The sequence below is a fragment of the Pinus tabuliformis genome, chromosome X (assembly GCF_031772625.1).
Source record: "Pinus tabuliformis cultivar Carrire ecotype Pingquan chromosome X, CPIR1, whole genome shotgun sequence".
NCBI classification, from domain to species: Eukaryota; Viridiplantae; Streptophyta; class Pinopsida; order Pinales; family Pinaceae; genus Pinus; species Pinus tabuliformis.
Window position 1 is genome coordinate 1,303,632,457 of NC_142308.1, and position 13,546 is coordinate 1,303,646,002.

A 13,546-nucleotide genomic window follows, 5' to 3' on the forward strand; every position below is an offset into this window, starting at 1 on the left:
TTAGATAGCTTTACTAATAAATTTATATTAATTAGTTACCCAAACCATTAATAATAAGAATAATAAAATAATAATAATAATAATAACAATTCATATTATTATTTTAGTTAATATTAAATCCATACAATTACTAATAGTTATAATCCTTCGTTCTATTAATATTTGTTAACATTTTACTCATTATTTTATTTTATTTTTTTTAGACAAAGGTCGGATGCTATATATTAATCTGAAAAAAGAAGGCAGTATGCCATACATAAGATGCTTCCTGAGCATTTTGAATCCAAGCAGTCACAAAAAAGTTTCTTTCCTTGATTCTGACTTTAGTTTGCCTACCCCTAAAACTGCTTATACTACTATAGATTCTTACAAACTGCTGGCCCCAAAATTTACATCTGCAAAACATGACTAATCTATGTCAATATGGCTTATCTTCATTGCAGTAGACCCTTCTGGATTCAATCTGCTTTGCACTAGAATGATCCTCCAACTCTTGCTGTTGAGCTCGAACTTCTTCAAATTCCGCTTGCTCCTCTGCGCCTTCCGTCGCATATCTTGATCAAGATCTTGTATTTGATGGCAAGGGCGATTTCCTTCAGCGTGAGTCCTGGTTCCTATGCTCTGAGCTGATTGCCTGATCGGGCTTCTGATGCAATTCCTTTCTACCTTATCTGTATTGTCCTCTGCTCTGCTGATTTGCCTGCAGTTGCGGATTCTATTGGTTACGGTGCCCCATGCGTTGACTAGATGCGTGGTCCTCATGGCAAAGGTTGGGTGGACGAGATATTGTTGCAGCTGAGGTTGCCTTTGGGGCGTTCACAAGCCTTGTTGGCATATTTGTCAGCATCTTTATTGAGACCACGTAGGATATGATAATAACGGGCCTCCTCCATCATGTCATGTAGAATCTGATTCCTGCTATTGATTTGCTGCAATAGGGTGTTTGGCGAGCTCTGCCTTTGCACCATGAGTCGTATTATGATTGCGGAGTCGCCAAAGACAATTACCTTCTTGATTCCCAGCTTGATCAATTGGGTGAGGCCTTGGAACAAAGCCAATCCCTCAGCCCTGTTATTGGATAGTTCACCCAGCCCCCATTCAAAATGAAGAATAGACTCGCCATTAGCATTGCAGATGAGACCCCCTGCACCTGCTAGGCCAGGATTTGATTTTGAGGCTCCATCGAAAAACATGTAGAACCTGTTGCAGTTGCTCAGCCAGAGAGCAAATTCTTCTTCCTTGAGCCTCAATTTCCAAACATTACTTGGCTCCTTCGGTTGCAGATTCTCTTTTCTTGGTGCCTGAGCGCTGATAATGCTTCCATGCCCGTAATTGATCAAATTTCTTTCTTCAACGCTGCAATTGGTGGCCTCAATCTTGCCTTGAGTGCGGGTTGTAATTGCTTCCACCGCTAAGCTCTTGGCTTTGTGGCATATGACTCTGATGTTGTATCCTTTATCTTGAAAAACCTTTTTGTTTCTAGCCAACCAGATACTCCAAACAAGAGTTAAAGGTATTGTGTTCCATATCCTTTGTGTTAATTTGTTCTTCTTGCCTTTCCATGGACAATTTTTCTTCCAATTGTAGACAGTTTCTACTATGGATGCCTTTGGTTCCCATGTGCCTCCCCCTATTGAGGCCATGTCTTTCCAACATTTTTCTGCTATTTGGCAATCTATGAACAAGTGTTGCATTGTTTCTTCTGCTTGGCAACAGTTTGGGCACCTGGAAGGTCCCAAAATGCCCCTTTTTTTTAAGTTTTCTGCTGTTAGGATCTTCCCTTTCAGGAGGAGCCAGAAGAAGAATTTGACTTTTGGAGGGGCTTCCGCTCTCCAAACCAATTTCCATTGACTCCATATGGCCTGTGGAAAGGCGCTTTCACACAATTGTTGATACCCTGCTTTGGCTGTGTAAAGGGTTCCCGTAGGGTCCCAGCGATAGCTGTCTTTTTTGCCTCTTTGAATCGGAGCTTTACTGTGCAGAAGGTTCTTTAGGGCTAGGACGCTTGTTTCTAGATCTCTAGGATAATCCGGTAGTGTCCATCCTGTCCAAGCTTGAGAGTGATTTCCCCAATGCGTTATTTGAGCTAAGCACCAGATTCCTCTGTTATTAAGCCAACTTATAGCTGGAATTGCCTCTATGTTGGATCCTATAGGACGCTGACCTAATATTCTGTCATTGGAGATACTAATGCTGCTCCCTCCTCCTGGGACTTTTGAAGTGTGATGGGCCATAAAGGGAATGATTTTCTTGCATAATTTCCAGATGTTGGTGCTGTCTCTGTTGGGGATATTGGTGTCCAACAGTTGATGCCTAGTGCTGTTCAGATACTTGGCCTCTAGAACTGATTTCCACCATGCTGTGTCCCCTGAAATTAGCCTCCAAACAATTTTAGCCCCGAGAGCTAAGTTCAGCAGTTTTGGAGATCTTATTCCAAGTCCTCCTTTCTCATGGGGCTGGATGACATTCTTCCAGCTAACCAAGTTAAACTTTTTTTTCTCCGTTTTTCCTCCTTGCCAGAGAAAGTGTCTAAGAGCTTTTTCCATTTTATGATGGAAGGTCATTGGAGCTTGGATCAAAGAGAAGCGGTATATGGGCAGAGAGGTCAGACCTGATTTTAGGAGTACAAGGCGTCCTGCAGGGTTCAGCCACATAGATCCCCATTGATGAATTTTCCTTTTTATTTTATCAAGGATTTCATTCCAAGTGTCGGTCTTCAGAGGTCCCATACTCACCGGCATCCCTAGATAAGTGAAGTGGCTCCAGTCTAGCTTGTATGAGACTCCTAGAGTGTTTGCAATGCTGTGAATGGTGTGGATTGTTGCATTCCATCCATAGATGCAGCTTTTAACTTGGTTAACTTTCCCTCCAGAATAGTCCATGAATTGGTCCAGAATCTTTTTGAAACGCCTTGCAATGGTGATCGATGCTCCTCCCATCAAGAGGGTATCGTCTGCAAATTGGGAGTGGTTGATATTCTTTGTACCCTGCTCGAATTGGATGCCAGTGATTAGGCCAATTCTTCGGTTGTAATCCAAGGCTTTGCTAAGGGATTCAGCCATGAGAATAAATAAGTAAGGGGACAAGGGGCAGCCTTGTCTGAGGCCTCGGGAGGATTGAAAGGCAGCACAAGGTCTTCCATTAACCAAAGGGGAGATCCAAGGGTTCGAAATGCATGCTTTAATCATGTTAATGAAGGAAGTATTGAATCCCATTTTGTGTAATACAGCATACAGAAAGGAGTGTCTGACCCTATCAAAGGCATTGGCAAGATCTAGTTTTAGAACAAAGCCTTTCTCCTTTCGGCTTATACTAGAATGAATGGCCTCTTGCACGAGTAGGATGGAATCAGAGATGTGTCTATTGGGCAGGAAGCCTCCTTGGTTTTCTGAGATTAATGAGGAGAGATGAGGCTTGAGCCTTGACGACAAAATTTTTGTAATTATTTTGTATGCAGAATTGCATAGGGATATGGGCCGAAATCTAGAGAAGGTAGAGGGCCTGTTCTCTTTTGGGATTAGAGCTAGATAGGTTGAGTTGGTGTAACCCCCCAATTTGCCTTTCCGAAGGACCCAGCGAATCATCTTTAGGAGGTCTTTTTTGATCAGCTGCCAGAATTCTCTGTAAAAACTGATTGGAAACCCATCAGGACCTGGAGCTTTGTCCGGGTGGAGACTCCAGATTGCCTTTTGAACCTCTTCCTCTTCTACTTCTTGCGTGAGCTTGCTGTTCATTCCTTGGGTGACTTCTCTAGTCATGTATTGAAGTAAACTTGAGTAGTCCTCTTCACTTTTGTCCTCTGTTAGAAGATTTTTGAAGTGAGTGGTTGCTGCTTCTTTTATGGAGTCCTGGGTCTCGTAGCTGTTCCCTTCACTGTCTTTAATTGTGCTCACGGTGTTCCTTGCCTTTCTGACTGTAGCTTGCTTATGAAAATAAGAGGTATTTTTATCTCCTTCGCGCAGCCATAGCTGTCTTGACTTTAGCCTCCATTTGATCTCCTCATCTCTAGCTGTTTGCCTCAGCTGGGTATACAGTCTTATCTCATCTTCTTTTGTTTGCTGGGAGAGTCCAACATCTTCAATATTTTGCTGTACTACCTCAAGGTTTTTTTTGATTTCCTTTTTAATCAGCTCGGGTTCCTGGTAGTTGGTCTTTGCCCATGATTTAAGAGCCTGCCTAGTTTGCTTCAGCTTTGTTTCCCAGATATATGTCGGGGAGCCTTCCACATGCTGGGTCCAAGCCTGCCACACCGCATCTCTAGCTGCAGAGATTCGATTCCAAAGGGGAGAATATTTAAAAGGAAGGGGTCCAAGCTGGCTATGGCTGTGCAAGGTAAGCGTGATTGGATAATGGTCCGAGGCGGAGATGTTGAGGATGTCTGACTGACCGGTAGAGAAGGCGGATAGGAATGTGATGTTGATAAGGAAACGGTCAAGCCTTTCCATAATATTGCCTGCTCCTAGACGCCTATTGCTCCAGGTGTACCTTCGGTTCTTGGGTTTTATATCTACCAGATCTTTCTCTTGCATAATATGCTCAAGCCGGTTTCTGAATGGGTCTGAGCTGAAGTTTCCTCCTCTTTTCTCATTGGTATGCATGACCAGGTTTAGATCCCCTGCTAGAATGAGATTGCTGTCTTGGTCTTCTTCTATATTTGTCTCCAGTGTGTTCCAACATACTTCTTTTTCCCTGTAGTGGTTTGGTGAATATACATTGTATATTTTAACTATTGTTCCATTTTCCTTGCTTTCTAGTTTTACACTAATCCAGTTCTGATGGATTTTGGTGAAGTTGCAGCTCCATTTGCTGTTGTCCCACATTGTTAGGATGCCACCCGAGGCTCCTCTTGCTTCACTGGCGCAGCCGCTGTATTGCTTTTGTTGGTTAATGAGTCGGATGATTTCGGACTGATCTAGCTTTGTCTCTTGGATAAGGATAATTTCGGGCTTTTCACTTTGAATTAGTTCCTTAAGGGCTGCTTTCTTGGAGGGGTGCCCTAGTCCCCTACTGTTCCAGGATAGCATTTTCAGCATGATTTACCAGTGGTATGGAGAGGTGCTCGCCTCTCTTTGCCTTTGTTGTTGTTTTCCTTGTCCGAGTGTCCAATGATGTAGGATTCTATAGGCGTCTGGGATCCCATTGCTATATCTTTCTGTGCACTTTCTTCTCTCTGCTGTTTAGCCGACTTTCTGCCAGGCCCATGCTTTTTTGGAATGTCACTGGACGCTCCATGGTCCTTTGATGAACTTCTGGTGATCCTTGTGGAGATGGTATCAGGGGAGGGCTGGGAGGAATGAGGGGGTGAGGGATGGAGATGCTGATCAGATGAAGGGGGATCCTGCTCGGGATCTTCCTCAGAAAGGGTTGCAAAAGGATTTGAAGTAGGAGGAATGGAGGGGTCCGAGGGTCGAGGGGGTGAGGAGGGGATATGAGAAGGGGGTTGCTGAGAGGATGAATGAGGGTGAATGGGTTGCTGGAGGGAAGGCCCCAGGGTTTCAGATTCTGCTTGCTTCAGGGATGGAGTCGTTTTTTTCCTTTTAACCGTTTCCCATTGCCCTTCTTGCTCTGTAGATTCTACATTTATAAGTTTAGTGCATCTATTAGCAAAATGTCCATATTCGTGACATACCTTGCATTTGAAGGGTATCTGTTCGTAGTCCAGCTGTTGAATATGGCACCAGTCGTCTACTTTCAGTTTGATTGCTTCCGGTAGTCCGCGTCCCAGATCAACTTCAACACATATTCGCGCACAGGCTTGCATGTTGTCCTTAGGTTCGCTGCGATCTATGTATTTTCCAACCGCGTTTCCTATTGCCTTGACCGAGTCATCGCCCCAGCAGTGGAGAGGGAGGTGGGGAAGCCTGACCCAGACAGGAACAACACTTGGAATGTCTAGCTCTGGATCGAAATCCGGGGTCCATTTGTTGAGGTAGAGACCCCTGGAATCCATGAAGTAAGGCCCGTTTCTGAAGATTAGGTCCTTGTCCTCCTTAGTTTCAAAGTGAAAGGTAAAGTATCCTCTACCACAGAACCTGATGGATATTTTTCCTTGGATCTTGTCTGCCCAGTTTCGCTCAACCCACCTTTGCACAGTTTTGGGCGAGGGCCATAGTCCTGTAAATTGGCCGATTAATCCTTTCTCCGCTAATGAGATGGCTGCCATGCGAGGAATGGTCGGAGGCAAATGAACTTCCTGTAGCACATCTAGTTTCTTTACAAACTTGGTTGCTGTTGGCCTTGGTCGTTGTTGAGGCAGAGATTTAACCAGGTTGGAAAAAGCTTGTTGCAGTTCCGGATCCCCACCAGGCGGATCCGGAGGATCCATGAAGCTGGACGATCGAGCAGCAGCAGAAGCAGACGAAGGCCGAGGGCAGGCTCAGGCGCGCGCGCGCGCAGAGCAGCAGCAGCGGAAAAAAATACTATTATATAAACATCTTGTTATTACTCATTATTATTATTAATATTCCCTAGATTTATTATTTTTAACTCAAATTTGAATAACATTTTACTTAAAATAACAATCAATACCAATCGTAAAGTATTAGAATAATTTTCGTTTGTAGCATTCTAAACTTTAATGACATTCAGAACATTATAAAATATAATGATATCAACCCTAATACATTGAATAATTATTTATCTAATAATATTATTATAATTAAATAATTTGACTAGTCAAATCTAGCTATTTCTTGGTCAATTATAGTCGTTTGTCCAGTCTAGTCTAATATAGCCGTTTTCCAATCAAACCTAGCCATTGGAAGATCTGCTATCCCTATTTAACATGTATTCATGATCTGATTCTTCAATTTGTCCTAACGATGAACCACACTCGTTGGTTTGAAACGCGTCGACAAATGTATTATCATGCGATTTACACCGAATTTTTTTTCTCATAAACTCGGTATGGATCACAGAAGCCTCAATTCAACAATATTTCAATAATACAAATCTATAAACCCTATCCACCAAAGTAGTTTATAATAGAAAATTTTGTACCTCATGTAAATCCATATATATATATATATATATATATATATATATATAGATATAGTTACATAGAAATAATTACATTTTCAAAATTCTTGTAAAAAGGTCATTTTAAGGATAAAAATGTTATGGTAGTTAGTATTTTCTTATATAAATAGATTTATATACATCATGAAATTGTGCCTTATAATGAAAGGAAGCATAGGTGTGGAGTCTACTTCCTACATTAATCAATGATGGAAGAATGTACAAAAGCTTAGAGCATAACAATTGCAAATAATTAACAAACCATTAACAATATGATTTGGTATACTCAATGTATTATTCAACAACGAAACAATTATACTATATTTTAGTTTCTATGTACTTTCAACAAGAGTGGTCACCCAGACCAATATACCAACTTTTAATGAAGTTTATACCATACATTTTACAATAAGGTACCCATTAAATAAACTTTAATCATATGTAATAACATAGGTAAATACCACTAATTACCTAAAAATATAAATCCATAAACTATAAACTTGTAATTAGTTTTACTAAGAATAACTTAACTATTTTATAACTAAATGAAAGTTAACTGTATTATAGTTATAAATTTAGTTTATAAATTAGTTTAAACAAAATCTTAAAATAATTTGTCCATTAGATTTATCTTGGATGGTTGGGAGGAATATTAACATGCATTAATATAAGGACTTTGAACCTTGTTATTACAAATAAATAGTCTCTCAATAACATGAACATATATCTTCCAGCTATAAAATATAAAGATATTTTCCATATTAAAAAACTTAAAATAAATTCTAACATAATTAATCTAAGTATTTTATAATTTAGTCAAAATTAACCGTAATTATATTTATAAATTTCAAAACTAAAATGAATCGAGAAAAAACACATGTTAGAAAAATCATAAACAAACCAAATGAAACAAAAAACATGAATATATCTCTTTCTCAAATAAAATATAAAAATATTTTCCATATGAAAAACTTAAAATAAATTATATTATAATTACTCCATAATTAACTTAAGTATTTTATAACTAAATCAAAGTTAATCCTAATTATATTTATAAATTTCAAATAAAAAATTAAAATGGATTGAGAAAGAAAACATGTCAAGAAAAATCATGAACAAACCAAAAAAACAAAAATATTAATATATATTTTTTCTTATATAAATATATTTACGCCGTAAGGCGTTTCCCTCTGAAATGAACTCCCCTAAATGTCTTTCTGTCCTAATCGTAGCCGTTAGATCTTTTGTTAGATGATTGAACAAAAATCAGCCGTTTGATTTAATAAATAAAAAATGTTTTAAAACCTTAAAAAAACGTTTCCCTTTCCGCTTGACATCTGTGCGCCGGGAGAGTTCGTGGAGTTTATTGCTGTTTCAGTTTACGGTTTCATGGAGTTTATGGCTGTTTCGGCATTTGTCTCATGAATTGAAGGCCGACGTAGAGCGGATCACTGGAACGGCCACTTCAATTACTGCGAAGGTTTTGTCGGTTCGTAGCACTCCGAGTAGAACCCCGAGGGCTTCGTCTGCAATTATCGGTGGTAAGCTGCAAAATTTGTAGCGCAGAATGCTTTGCAGGGGTTAAGGTTTAATAGTAAAACAACAGAAGATTCGAACGCAGATTTGCAGGGGTTAAGGTTTAATAGTAAAACAACAGAAGATTCGAACGCAGATTTTCAAGCGTTTTGGAAAGCCGTCGAAGCGCGTTTCGATCAGCTGGCTTCTCCGGATGGATTACGGCTTTCTTGTGCTGACTTTGGCCTTTGCATCGGTAAGGTTCTTGAGTCTTTGGATGTTGATTCCAATTTTACACAGAATACCTCGGTTCGAATCTCCGCATTTGTGAAATGTTCTGTTTGTTTGGCAGGTATGATGGATTCAAATGAATTTGCACTGGAGCTCTTTGATGCTCTCGCTTGAAGATGAGGATGGCATGATGTGGAGTTCATTAACAAGGAGCAGCTTCGTGATTTCTGCCTGCAGATCTCCACTCAAAGCTTTGATTCTCGCATGCAAATTTTCTTTGACATGTAAGATATTTCTGTCCTTTTTAGCAGCGTGGATGTAGATTCAGGAATTAAAGATATTTTGCTTCAGAGGCTAAAATTTGGACGATTCGTGCCGACCTTGCAAAATTTTCAACATTTTTTCAATTAAGGCTTTGACATTGTCACTGAGCTTGCAATTTTAAATGCTCTGGGCGAGAGTTCCTTACAACAACTTGCCACATATTGGATGCATATGCTTATCATTTTGGTTCACACTTTATCTAAGATCAAATCCATTATGGTTCATTTCTTATGGGTTAGGGTATCCCCTGATCACTTGGGATACTGTTGCAAAGTTGAAAGACCTTGGAGGCTGGAGGATATTGCATACAATGGATTTTGGCAGATCCCTTCTTACTAAATCATTGTGGCGAGCATTATTTGGACAAGGGATCTAGGCACAAATTATCTGAGTAAAATTTCACTTACACAGATTGATCCAACATTAGATTAAGCAACAAGAAATTGGAATAAAAACGGATTCATACATATGGAGGGGCTTTCAGAAAATTAAGAAGTGGTTCATGCATAGAGTTCAGTGATCATTTGGGAACGAGTATGCACTTACAACAGGGAGGGAAATGATTGTTGGTACATTGGATTCTATTTCTCTACCAGCTGAAAAAATAGAGGCATTACATCAACGAGGACTTCTAATGTTATACTAGGCCATCGCAGGGTGGAATGGCAATCATCCTATCTAGATATCAACATCTCAACTTGGTTTGCAGGGGCCACACTCACAAAAATGGGATATGTATGTTAAATCCCTCAAAGGAGTTGGATTATGTAGAAACATGAAAGGCGATTACCCAACTTGGAACTGTCCACTAAAGAAACCACAACTTGTGGTTGCAAAAAATTATCATCAGATCATGAGTGAAGCACGAGAATCCACATTGGTGGATTGGTCCCCGATGTTGTGGAGATTGAAGGCCCCACTCAAAATCATACTGTCCTGCTGGCTGGCTTGGAAGAATTGTATTCTGACTTGGGATAATCTATGTAGAAGATGCTTGCAGCGTCCGGGGAGGTGTTCTCTCTATGGTGAGGAGCTGGAAACGATTTCACATCTCTTCTTCCTCTCCAGGATTGCATCTGGAATATGGGAAACTATTTTTGCATATTTCAAATTTGGTAGCAAACTCGTCACCTCACTGGAACAGAGCCTTCGATGGGGGTTGGGCATGAGAGGAATATATTGTTATATCCCTCTATTTGTAATATGGGAAATATTGAAGGCTAGGAATCATCAAATCTTCATAGGGAAACAACTTAAAGCTTATAGTATTAGTTCAAAGATCATTGTGTGGACGGAAGGGATTCACCCTCGAGAGAAGCATCACAAAGATATGATGGGGAGGCATTTAAGCATGATGATCATGCCACCTATTGAATTTTTTTGATGGAGCAGCACAAAGGGGACATGCGATAGTGATGCTGGGATAAGAATCACTAAACACTCCCATTACCAAATGCACTGGTATGGTGGTTTAGGAACAAATACCAGAGTGGAACTCGTGGCATTATTGGCCCTGCCATGGTTTGCTATGGAAATACAAATACATAGCATCCATATATATGGGATTCCATGATTTTTATATAAGGCATTTTGGGTACTACATCATTTGATCCTACAAAGCTCAGGGGTTGGCGGGAGAGGGTGGATGCACTCATTCGGTATCTCACAAGCTTCAACATCCAGCACATCTACAGAAAGCAAAATATCACCACTAACAACTTATCTTAACAGTGGATGGAAGATATTGATGGCATCCTACACTACACATTTTTCTCTAATAGAGAACCCGTTGTGGAGGGATGCATTGCAATTCCTTAATATATCTGACTATATCTTGTTTTTTATACATGGTGGAGGCACATGTTGTAATTTTTGTTATTTTTTTGGAATATTCTTTATTTCTGTTCATGTTCATGTTCATGTTCATGTTCATGGGACAGCAAGATAATCAGATTTTAAACTATTGTACAACATGATTTTATGTAAGTTTCGGAACTATGTATGGTTATTTTTTCTCCAAAATGCAGGTAGATGACTCTGCTAAATATGTAACTGGTTCTATATTTAACACAAATCCAGTCGTGTTTTTCATCTGAAAAAAAAAAAAAAAATCGGAGCGTGGATAAGCAAAACCCTTCGAACCGTCACAGCTATATTTATTCGGTTTACTGTCTCTATCATTATCAGAATCATTGACTCGTTGGATAATTTCTCTATTGCTTGTCCATCAAGATTCGAATCATTGACTCGTTGGATAATTTCTCTATTGCTTGTCCATCAAGATTCGAACACTGCGAATCTCTAGCAATGTAAGACATTTCCGTTACAAAAAAAATCATATAAAACCTCTAAAGTCAACGACTAAACCGCGAGTTCACAAAAAAATATGTAACCTATTTTGTAAACCTATTTTAAAAATAATCATGGCCTTCACAAGGCGTGATAATCCTTATTCATAAGGAGTCCGTCGCGGGCATATGACTACGTTTTGGTTTTTCTTTGGCATGACGCGAAGAATTGAATTCTGATATTTCAACCTTAAAGGATTCAGATTACATAACAAGCTGCATGACTGAGTTGCATGTTTATGAGGATTCGGTGGCGATCCTCTTGCGTGCGAATAATTCTTTTAATCTCCATTTCCGGTTGACTTGGGCAACTGTTGCATGACTGAGTTGCATGTTTATGAGGATTCGGTGGCGATCCTCTTGCGTGCGAATAATTCTTTTAATCTCCATTTCCGGTTGACTTGGGCAACTGTTTGATTTGTTTTTGAAAACAAGGTGAAGTATTTTTGGTGATTCGTAATGCCTTTCTGAGTTCAATAATCTACTTAAATTCCTCTCAGATATCTCTATATATAGACTTCACACCATTGTGAATATTATTCAGTCTAATGCAAAAGACTAATAGACCAGATGTAAAAAAAGGTAAGCCCATCATTAACTTAATGTATGGTGTTTAATATTTACTAATTAACACCAAAATAGAACTTTATGAAAACCAAATGGAAACCTAATTTCGAGGCTTGTTTGCTTAATTGCGTAGGATAATTCTGCGTGTTTAATGTCACCCAAAGACTCAATGTTTTATAGCTCACGACAATCTGTTGTGATGGGTGGCTATACATTATGGGAGTGATGTGTGCAGTTGTAAAGTTTGCATGTCGTAAAGGAAGGACTGGGGTCCGACAAATGCTTATTTCTACTAGGTTACGAGGGAGCAAGGCTCGTTCGACTGGTTCAAGGGGGTCATGAACGAAATAGCAGAGATGGACAATAGGGTAAAACTCACCTAGTTGCGTAGCTTGCAAATACCAAATTTTGTCAAATTTAAAAAGATAAACAAATGCTGGATGTTTGTGAATCCATCGCTTCTTTTATTGAAGAGACCTTGTTGCCCACCTCCCACCAGCAGTTAAATATTTTCCCATTGCTATTGGTTATAATAAGTCTCTATTCCCGATATAAAATCACCATTTTGAGTTTTGCATCCTTTCCTTGCTATGCCCAAATACGATGCCTTCCATCTTTGCCTGATTTTGAAAAACTTGGCTTACAGTCTTCCAATGTAACCATGCACATCTCTAAACCCCATGTCCAGCTTCCTCAGTGTTGCCCTGAGCAATATGGCCTACCCTTGTATATTGTTCACTCTAGTTGATTGTTTTAGATTTGTTATCCAAAAACTTGCCTAACATAAGTGGAATGTGACCATGTTTATCTCTAAACACTCCCCTGCCCTTGCAAGGCTTGGGTTACCCTTTGGATGCTCCATTAATATTGAATTTAAAGCATGCCTAATGTTCCTCCATTGTGACCATGTTCATCTTTGAACCTCCAATGTCCCTTCCCCAGGGCTGGTCTGTGGAAGGCATGGCTTGCCCTTGGATGCCCTCCATCTCGGCTTGATTGTTAGATAAGGATTCCAAAATCTTGGCTAAAATCTGCATAATGTGATCAAGTTCATTTCTAAACATTCCCTTGCCTATGCATTGCCTGGTTTGCTCCTGGATGCTCCATCAAAGATGGATTTAACCCATGATGACTGACTTCGAGTTTGCAATCTACCTTTCTTAGCCCCCCGTCTGCTCACGGAAAAATTACTTACTGGACTTGTTGAAGGTATAAGTAATTTCAAGATGATAATGAAGAAATACTTGACATAGTTGAAATTGTATAATGTTCTACAAAGTGGATAATTCAATTCTCAGGAAGTGTTGTTGGTTGGACTGAATAAAATCAACCATGACGGTTTCCTTGATTGGGATTGTTGTAAAAAAAAACATTTTTGCTCTGTGTTTTAATGGATGGTCTCAGATTGACTCATCATTTTTGGATAGGGACAAAGCATATATAATAAGCTTCACATTTAGCGATTATTATGGAAGAAATGTAAACACACAGTTTGAGACAAATAGATTCCAAAATATTAGTATCTTAAAAAAGAAAGCCATTTA

At 39.5% G+C, this 13,546-nt stretch overlaps 1 protein-coding gene across 1 annotated transcript; it reads right to left on the reverse strand.

Annotated features, from left to right (window-relative positions):
* Positions 1-758: 758 nt before the first annotated feature.
* On the reverse strand, positions 759-4,598 carry LOC149144830 (uncharacterized). Its single transcript, XM_089452281.1, has one exon. It carries the CDS (start codon positions 4,596-4,598, stop codon positions 759-761), a length of 3,840 nt encoding a protein of 1,279 aa, XP_089308407.1.
* Positions 4,599-13,546: the final 8,948 nt, after the last annotated feature.

What these genes read in the sequence shown, in the direction of transcription:
- LOC149144830 (XM_089452281.1), bottom strand. Translation starts at nt 4,598, where the DNA reads ATGCATACCAATGAGAAAAGAGGAGGAAACTTCAGCTCAGACCCATTC.